At 27.5% G+C, this 10,811-nt stretch overlaps 1 protein-coding gene across 1 annotated transcript in view; it reads left to right on the top strand.

The window, feature by feature from the left end:
- Positions 1 to 3,180, top strand: part of LOC100197079 (DDB1- and CUL4-associated factor 10 homolog) — a 3,960-nt gene extending 780 nt beyond the window's left edge. Inside the window, exons 1-2 of the mRNA XM_065804933.1 lie at positions 1 to 395; positions 2,734 to 3,180. The exon at positions 1 to 395 is cut by the window's left edge and continues 780 nt beyond it. Coding sequence (XP_065661005.1) covers positions 1 to 395; positions 2,734 to 3,047 — 709 coding nt within the window. The 3' untranslated portion in view covers positions 3,048 to 3,180. The remainder of the gene's footprint in view (positions 396 to 2,733) is intronic.
- The last annotated feature ends 7,631 nt before the right edge of the window (positions 3,181 to 10,811 follow it).

Here is a 10,811-nt window from a genome sequence, read left to right as displayed (position 1 = left end):
TGAAAAAGATGGTTGTGTTAAAAGTGAACAAGTATTAGATATTAAATGCCTTACAAGGACAATGTTATCTCAAGACTGTTCAAAACTTGTCGCAGCAACTACTTCAGGTCATTTCTTTATTATAGATAACATTGACTTAGAGTTTTTAAAAAGTGATGCAAACTGTGAACTTCAAAAGTTTCTATATGAATCCTCTAATGTTCCCAAAATGACCAAATCAAGAAAAAGAAATAGAATAGAGTTTATAATAGATTTTCCATTAAATAGTAATCCTTGGTGTATCACATCTGTAAAAACACATCCAAATAGCAAAAGTGTAATATCAAGATATTCAAGTGAGGTTGATCATACAGAATGGACAGTTGTTCATGATATTGAAGAGAAATTTGAAAATGGTATAAAATTTTATTCAATACTTTGTTTTCAAGTTAATGTATGTTTGACTTGAAAATTAGGCTCAATAAAATTATGTGATTTTAGACATATTATTTAAGCTCCTAATAATAGAAACAATCTGTCGATCTATAAGCATAAACTTGGGTATGTTTATGCTCATATTTAATGAGAATTTTTTTCGAAAAATTGCAGTAAATAAAGACTGAGAAAAAAAACTCCAAAAGTTTGTCCCCTTCTTTAATTCTTCTTTAAATTTACATTTATATTCTTCTATAATTTATATAAACTTTTATAATTTATATAAACTTAAGTTTATTTCAAAAAATTAATTATTGTTAAAGTCAGTAACTTATCACACTATTATTTTAATCACTAAAATGCTGTCGTGGTCCCTAGGTTTCTATTTAGGTTCTCACTTTAGGTTCTCACTTTAGGTTCTTGCTTATTAGTGAAAGAAAAACTTTATCGTTAAAATTAATAATGTTAATAATAAAATACTATAAATATTAATAAAATTATTAATAATTTAAATGTTTTTTTCGTACAAAATATTTCAAATATTTGTTAAACATTTGCAATATTTTTATTAGAGTTTTTTACAAGTATTTTCTATACTTTATGTTTATTATTGTATTTTTATAATTTTTTTAATCTTTTATAAATTTAAATATTAAATTTATAAAAGATTAAAAAAATTATAAAAATACAGCTTATTTATTATTCTTAAACAGTTTATTTTTCTTATCGCACTTTTGAGCTGTAAAAACAGCTGTTAAACTAATTTGTCTATATTTACATTGTTAATATACTCTATTTTGATTTGGTCATTTACACTGTTAATATACTCTATTTTGATTAGATCATTTATTTCTGCGATACTTAAATAATATTTTTTTGTTTCGTGTTAAATTTATTATGTTTTTGGTGTGTAAATTAATTAAAGCATTACAGTTAAACAAAAAATAATGTAACTACCTTTTTACTAATTTATCCCATTTTAGAACAATAGCATTTCAAAGAGATTTTTTTATATCTAAAATTTTTATTTTTTATCAATCAAAATCAAAAAATATATTTAAATTTGGCGAAGGTCCAGCTTTTACAGCATTTACAGCCCAAATTCTCTGAGGTATTGATTCAAACAAATTGTGAGTTGTTTCAAAAAGAACTTTAGCCCATTCTGTAGTTGAAACAGCCCTCAGTTTTTTAGAGACAATGGTTGCAGAAATTGAGGCCTGGAGATTGTGGTGGCCAGATTAGATGCTCAACTTCATTAATTTGTACCTCATATCATTTTTTCTAGCTTTATGGATTGGGATATTATCACCTTGAAAGTTTGCATTCCTTCTTTGGAGTTCTTGAACTATAGGAGTAATTTGGTCACTCAAAGTTCCTGAATAGTCTCAGTTGTTAACCCTTCCATTTTTCCATACCTAGATGAACTGCTTCATTTCGCTATTTCTAAACATCCATTCAGCTGGATGTCAGAAATGAGGTAAATGATGATTTGTCAGAGAAAATCACATTTTCAAGAATCCAGATTTGTGCAGCTCCCGGCATATAGTTTTTGTGAAGACTGAGTTCTGTTGGTGAACATTTGGTGCTGCAGTGATTATAGGAATTGTTAGAAAAGATTGCAAAAGGTACAACCTTTGCAATCTTTTCTAACAATTTTAGTCTGATGGTCTTTTTTTAGAAAGCATCGACTTGTTGCAACAACTTTCTGAGGAGGTTTTTCCTTCTAAATTTGTTTTTAAAAAAAGTCACTAATTTTGGAACAGTACCTTTTGAAATGCCAAGCAATGGAGCAGTTGGTGTTGCAGTAGTGCTTGCCATACAAGCACCAACAGTTTGGGCTTTTGAAAGTTTGAGAGATTTTTATAAATAGTAACCAACTTTTGTTTAAATATCTTTAAAAAACACTTATTTTATATTTAAACTTATCAAATAACAAAATTAATAAACTAGAAAAAATTAACATCAATGCAAAGTTTTGATTACTTAAAACATATTCAAACGTTGCCAAAATGTTAGATGTTTCCATTATTTTGTCCAATCCCTGATTTGTCCAAAATTTGTTTTCATAATGAGTTTTTATTAACACAAAAAGTTTTCATTTTTATTAACTATCTTTGAAATCTTTTTTCTGTTATTTCGATACAATGAAAAACGAATGTCAAATGCATAAGAGTATTTTATTAAAATCTAAATATTCTCAGAAAACAAAATATATTAGTAAAACATTAGTAAAAAATACATATCTAACCTTTTCTTTGATTAATAAGTGGCTTTCTACTTAGATAATTATATTATTTATAAATCATTATTTATTTTTAGAAACAAATTCAAATCGTTTAAAATACTTTATATCAGAACCAAGTGCTGCTCCAGGTTACATCAAAGAGTTAAGTTTTAATGAGGATGGAAGCTTAATTTGTTCACCATTTGGTAATAGCATTAGGTTTCTTGCTTTCAATAAAAAATGTGATAGTGAACCTATTGATGGAAACAAACCATGTTGTTTGGAAGAAATTAACTTTGTCACATTTCATAACTTTCCAGTGCTAACGGCAAGATTTGCTTTTGGACTACCATTAGTTGCATCTGGTTGCTTGGGCGGCCATGTGTGTTTTTATCAAACGCGATTTTAGATTATATATATATATATATATATATATATATATATATATATATACTGTAACTATAACTTGATTTTTTTATTATTATTACATAATGAAAGTTAATAAGTAAATTATGTTATTTTAATAAACACATACAAATATACAGGGCAAACCGCCCAGTGGTCAACAATCCCTCTAGTCGTCGACGTTTTGTCACTAATAAATATGCTGGGCTAACACTAAAATAAAGTGCCTAAATAGTGTCTGAAATGATCGTCTTTCTTTTCTTTATATATATAGGGAGATTGGCTATCGTAAACATAAAAATAAACACATACGATGATTTGCAAAAAAAGTTCCGTAAATACCCTTAATTCTTTGGAATAATTTTCCTAACTGTTTTCAGATAACCACAAGAAACGCTTGATAAACGTAATCTATTTGAAATTTTTTCTTTTACATGCTGACAACGAAATAGATGAGATGAATGTACAAACCTTTAAAATCAAAATACTGAAAAGGGGGTGTGGGTAGAAGAGGTGCCAAAGACTGGAAGATATTTATTATGTTTTCCAGTATTCGTCAAAAAAAAGCTCACTATCTTTACTTTGTTGTACATTAGAAGTTCCGAGCCGCAATTTAGTATTTTATGTGACTTGTGCCAGAGATTTATGTTTGAAGCTAGCGCTTCTATAAGTTATTGAATTTTATTCCAGTCTTCGACAACGCCGCATTCTAGCTATTGGCTGAAAAAAATGTTTCAATGTGCTTGGGTTTTTAAGAAATGTTTCAATGTGCTAGGGTTTTTAAGAAATGTTTCAATGTGCTAGGGTTTTTAAGAAATGTTTCAATGTGCTAGGGTTTTTAAGAAATGTTTCAATGTGCTAGAGTTTTTAAGAAATGTTTCAATGTGCTAGGGTTTTTAAGAAATGTTTCAATGTGCTAGGGTTTTTAAGAAATGTTTCAATGCGCTGGGGTTTTTAAGAAATGTTTCAATGTGCTTGGGTTTTTAAAGAGTTACCATTAGGTTTTGAACGTTTTTGAGATATTTTTTCTTGCTCTTCCTTCGCTATTAACAATATTTGAAACTTAACAAAATGAATATCGGGGATAAGGTTGACTTTTACATAATTCAAATTCAAAATAACATTTAAATAAAAGGATTTTGTATAACTGTGTCGTTAGAATAATAGGGTTCTATCTCCCTTTTGTGCTATTGAGAATATTTAACAAAGTTTGTTACACTCTCTTAAACTTTTAAAATTAAAAGTAAAAATTTGTTAAATTCGTTAAATTAAAAGATCAAAGTATCAAATTTTGTTAAATTTTAATTTGTTAAATTGATTGCTTTGAATACACATTATTTATTATTTATTAAGTAATATAAATTGGTATAAGACAAAATAGCCTAACATTAGTAAGCACAGTCAAAACTAGGTGCCGATTTCTTCGTTAGACTATTTTTTATGTGGAAAAAAAATGTGCACTTATATGGTTTTTATTTGTATAAAAATATAGACATAGAAAAATTAGGCTGATATATCAAGCTTTAATTGTTGTATAGTTTTTTTATTAACTACATTTAAAAGAGGGTTTACTGAAATAATTTCCAGTTTTATTGTAGATTTACTTACTGATAAGTAATTATTATTTACTTACTGATAAGTAATTATTATTTACTTACTGATAAGTAATTATTATGACTATGATTAGCCTGTTTACAGCTATTTAAAATCAGTGTAAAAAATAGTACATAACACTTCATGTCTTTTTTAAAAACATCGTTTTTCTTTTTAAAGCTTCACGACTTGATTCTTGAATCCCTTCATGTCAAGAGATATAAATTCATTTGACAATTTGTAGTACAACTTTATCCCATTGCAAAAGATAGACTTTAGTCCGCTTTCCTTGTTCTGGTTTTTTAAGAGATAATTATTTGCATTTCTTGTAAAATAATCTTGTACTTCATTGTTTATTACGCAAAACCCTTGAAAGGCATTCATTTTCTGTAGTTGAATAGTATTGTGTACAAATGTAAATACTTTCATTTTAAATTCAATCAAATCATCAGGAAATTTATCAGTAAGTTTTATCATTTTGTAAGTTACACTGAAAATTGCATATAAAAGTATTTGCATTGTTTTGATAAATAAACAACTAAACTGTTATTAAATTTTGAAAATTAGAATGTAATTGTAAAAGATTATATTAATTAAAAAAATTATTAAAATTAAAATAATATAGATTCATAATCTTATTTCTGAACGAATTTCAGGAAAAATATGTTATTGCAGATTAATTTTACGCAACAAAAAAAAAAAAGAAAACAAATTTAATTTTGGGTGCTAAAAAATTAACGCGATACTTTAAGGAAATATTTCTTCAAAAGTCCAAGTATTGAAAATATTAAAACATCTTATCTTATTTAGTTCCAAATCTTTGGAACTAAATAAGATAAGATGTGGTTGCAACCATTTTGAAAATGAAATATCTTCAGGAATGCAATTTATTTAAAATAAACAAAACTTATGTTGGCTATGAAAATAGCCTAAATACCCTTCTATTATTCTAACCTCGCGTCATGTAAATTTAATTAGTCATTCAAAGTTACACAACAAATGGGGTAACTTTAAATACCCTTTCTGTAAAAGCGTATTGAAAAACGCATTGTTTTATTTTTAATTTTAATTAAAACAACAGTCTAGTTTCACGTGAATTTATTACTTCTAAAATTATATAACTACTATTTGTAATCTATATAAATTATATAACCTACTATTTCATAACTACTATTTATAACCTATATAAATTATATAACTTACTATTTCATAACAAACGGCCATTTAGTTTTTTGTTTTGTTTTAATGGATATGTTTTAAAAGGACTAGCATAAAAAGATTTCAGTTTCACTTACAGACAATGCAAGTGAAATATTTTGCCAAAAAATCCTTAAAAAAAATACTTTTTTTAAGGTCTAAAGTAATTTTTTTTTCCCTTCTCTTTTTTCCTTGACATCAACACAACACAATTGAACCTGTCATTTCGAAAAGGGTACAAGTCTAAAACTTTTAACAGTTAGGTTATAAATGTAGATTAAAAATTTATGTAATTTATGTTTTTTTATAAAAAATAAAACTTATATAAATTATATACATTCTTTATTTATCTACTCATATGTTTCATTTTTTTAGCAGCGTAGACATTATTTTATTAAAAATCATGTTTTTGTTGATTTTGAAAAGTTTTAGTAAATGGACTTGTATCCTTTTTGAAATGACAGGTTCAATTGTTAAAGTATATTAATTACTGAATATGTTTACAAGTAAATAAAGTTAGAACGAAGGAGATTTATTTTTTGTAATTGTCTGTGCTTTTTTCGAACAAGAGGTTTTCGGTTGATCGAGTACTTTTCTTCAATATATTTCAAGAGGTCTATAAAATGCAACATCAATAGTTTGCAATAAATGGGTAGAGTTACCAGTTAAAGAACAAGATACTATTTTCTTTAGTTAATTCAAGTACTTTTTTAATGAAAAGATTTCTTAGATTATAACTAATAGGATCTTTAGTTCTTGCATTTTGACAAAAAACAATAACAAACTAATCAAAAAAGCAAATAAAATCAAACCGTGCTATTTTGATTGTATTGTACATTAGGTGGTCCACTTTCGGTTCTTGTGGTCTATAATTGGTCAGCTATATAAACATAACCAGAGACGATTCGACCAGAGGCACTAAACATTGACGTAGGATAACAAGCTTAATAAATTTATAAATAAAAATTATGTAACTTAGATATTAGGCTGCTACACTAGCTGAGGCAATATACAAAGTATTCTGACTAATTTTCTTAAGAAAAATTTCCGAAATGTTTATTTTATTTTTAAAAGAACAATAACCACCAATAAACAAGGAAAAACTTGTAAAATAATCAAAATATATATTTTTAATATTTTGATGTTTAAGGTTTAAACAATTTCATATAAATTCTTGTCATAACTACAACTTGAAAAAAAATAATAGATTTTTATTCAAAGTTACCCCGCTATTCATAGTAACCCCGGTTTACGGTATTTTAAAAAAATATTGCTTTCTTGAATGTTATGATTGCTACACAACAATTCCCTTTGAACAAACATTCAGTTCATTTATATTTGTACTTATCTTTTACAGATGTTTATTTGGATGCGATGACTCGGTCATTGAATGTTTTCATTTAGAATCATTACGTTTTCCCACTTGACAAAAAAGGTTTAATTATTCACAAAAAAGAAATTCAAATAATCAATAAGCAAAGAAAAAATGCAGATCATCAACAAGACCTGTAGAGGGAAGAAGTCATGCTGCGGAATGAACCAGTGACGGATCCATGATTTTTTGGTATTTGAGATCCATGATTTTTTGGTATTTGGTAACTTCGAAACATGGAACAAACATGGAACAAACTACAAACATTTGTGTGTTTGTGCTTATGTCAAATAATGATGCTTTCAAAAAATTGCGATGATTGGAGGCTGGGAACAAAAAAGCCCTTTTGCTTCATCCACCTTTCCCCACCTTTTCCCCACCCCTAACGGAGCATTATCTAAGTACCTGTGTTTAAAGAAGTACCTAATTTTAAAAAAAATGTGTAAGTGTCGAATACTGGAGAACAAAAACGTCGATCTTAAGATGTTATCATGTGTTTTACATTTTGACATTAGGAGGCCACTAGGTTGACCACTTGGTGGTTTACCCTAAATTAAGATTCGTTGTTAGACAGTAGAGTTTTATTAACTTGGACGAATTTTTAATTCCCTTAAAGTTCATCTGCTTAAGTCGTACACTGGTTAAGACCATTAGCTAACTTGCACTGTTTTTTAGGGTACCTTCGGTAAAAAATTTCGCTTAACTAGGACTTTTATTTTGAGTTGCGTATTTTTGTGTGTAATTTATTTCGCCGTTAAAGAATGTTTACATTGTATATACACGTATCGAAATTAATGACTGGAGCAAGAAAAAGGCACATTTTGTCTTATCGCCGAGCTCTATATATAAAAGAAAATTTTACAGAACCGTAGCATACAATTATATATAAAAACATAAATCAGAAAAAAGAAAATAAAGAAATTCAAAATAGCAAATAATTAAGAAATGTTAAAATGTTTACAACCGCTAAAATGTTTAAGAAACACTTAAACAATAAGTTTTTTAATAAAAAAATAATATATTCATAATTAACATAATCACAAGATGAATTTTTAACATTATCACTTAAATTTCATTGATATAAATAAATCTGTTTTTGCATGCATATAAGTGCATATAATAACAAAACCTCCAATACTTCAATAAAAATCTTAAACTTTGAACTTCGAAAATGAAATACCTTTGCGTCAAACATAATTAAACATAATTAAACATTTTCACTGATATCTTCAATTTGGTTTAGCTTTGATTAAATTCTATTTATCCTAACGTTCAAAAGATAAATACCTATAAGTTAAATATAAGTTAACAAACTGAAGATTTTTACTGATATCTTCGATTCGGTTAATTTTCCATTAAATTTTATTTGTTAAAAATGTTGAAGGTTACTAAAAGAAAGCTAACAAGTAGAACTATAACATAAAAATACATAATACTAAAACATAAATATACATAATGCTCTAAATACAGGAAAGGAAAATCGTGATCAAAAGAAAAAGACACAATATATTGAAAGTCGAAAAAAATAAAACTTCTGCGAAAAGAATGAAGATGCGAGTTTCTCTAAATGAGGATTTGAATAAAGCAGGTTATATTACGTTGTCCGACGTAACGAGAGCTTCGCGTACGCTTAAGTCGGGCAAATTATATCTACCTTTTCAGAGTCCGAGTTAACGGGATTCTACTGTATTTTCGTAGCCTCTAATAACATTTTTTTTTTGGAGTCTTTATAATAACCATCATTTAATAACTTTATTTGTTTCGTTCTTTTTATAAAAGCCATTCATTAAAATTTTGCATGTGAATGATCTTGCTACGTTTTTGAATAAAGATTGTGTCTAGGATGCGATGTTGCCTTCCCTTCCAATATTGAATATGGCCAGAGTATATATCAAATCTTGGACCTCTTGATTCTGAAGTCAGTGCTTCAACAATAGGTAAAGTCACGCCACTTGCAAGCTATATTATTGCTCAATTATTCAGTAAGATGTATAGCTACATCTTACTGAATAACTGATATTATTAAACTAACATGATTTAGCAAACTTATACTCTCTTTTTCGCTAGTTACTTACAATACTTTCTTTGTCATCATAAATTAAACCTCCTGATACAACTTACCATGCTGAACTATTTATATACAATAATCGATAACTTTTATATCAAACTCATCTTTTTTCCAATTAGAAATAAACTTTTTTTTTCTTTTGTTTACTTTTTCTACTATTTCATTTTCCATTATTTTAATTTGTTAATATCATAATACCATATTTTACCTGCTTGATCTACAAGTGTTTGCTATTCCACTATGTCCACCAACACAAGTAGCACTAACACTCAGCTCTTACTTCAACTTTCAAAATTTTTCAAACAATTTTTCGGTGTTTACATGTCTGTCTTTGCTCAAATGTAAGCCTTTCTTCAGTAAAACAGCTGTGTTATATGGAATTATTTGAACATTATTGTAATCTAAAAATCGTTCCTGCATTTTTTATGTATAAAAATATTTTCTTTGTTAGGTTAGCTATTGTTATCAGCGTTTGTTCAAAAAACCTATAGTTTTCCTGTTGATACTTCACATCATGAGGTCGATTAAGTTTTACCCAAACGTCTTTACCTTCGAGCATAAATTATTGTATAAATGAGATTTGTATTGAACATGAACTATTGTTTAAATGAGACCAATGCAAGTTTAAGTATAAAAGTTAATTTGCTTACTTTAAAAATAAAAAAAAATAAAAACTTTTAACAGAAGTGTCCGAGCCATTTAAAACCAAGGTCTTTTGAATAATAGCCTCATGAAAAATGTAACCTATTAACAAACCCGGTGTAGCGTTTTTAATTTACTGCCGTTAAAATTTTGCTGCGCAGCGAAATTCCAACGTTAAAATTTTACTCCTATCGTTATTAGTTTACTGACTTTTTTATATACAGTTTTTGGCGTTTATTTTTTCGGCGTTTTCAAGATGTACAAAAATAATAATTTTCATGATATCAGGAAATATTTGAATGACGAAAAGTTTTCTGAAGATGTAAACGAGAGAAGAAAAAAGGCAAACTTTAAAAGGCAATGTAAAAACTTTGCAATTATAGACAACAAATTGATGTATGGCAAAAAAATATTTGCATGGTGAGAAAAACTTTTTAACTAATTCAAAATTTCAAAAAAAAATTTAAAATTTTTTGGTTCTAATTATTGTTTTTATTTAAATGTCTACAAATAAACTTTTGTTTCTCGTAGTTGATTGTGGTAATAGATCGAGAAGAGCAACTAAACATAGTTAAAGAAGTTCATGAGGGTCGAGGAACTTCAGAGAAAGCTGTTGCATTAGCCAGTCACCTTGGCATTAATGCTGTTAGAAAGCAAATATCTTCAAGATTTTTTTGCCATTCAATAGTGGGGGATATCACAAAGCATCTAAATCAATGTGAGCGATGTCAAAAAACCTCCAACAGAAATTTTAAGTTTTTCCTGCTTTAAAACCTGTTAAAGTGGAACAACAAGTAATGAAGCAAGTTGGTGTGGATTTAATTCAATTACCTGAATCGAATGGATTTAAATTTGTGATTGTTCTTTTTGATTATTTTTCTAAACGGACTGAAGCT

The sequence above is a fragment of the Hydra vulgaris genome, chromosome 09 (genome assembly GCF_038396675.1).
Source record: "Hydra vulgaris chromosome 09, alternate assembly HydraT2T_AEP".
Taxonomy (NCBI): domain Eukaryota; kingdom Metazoa; phylum Cnidaria; class Hydrozoa; order Anthoathecata; family Hydridae; genus Hydra; species Hydra vulgaris.
The sequence above is the reverse complement of the archived record's forward strand: the minus strand, read 5'-3'. Positions and strand labels throughout refer to the sequence as shown.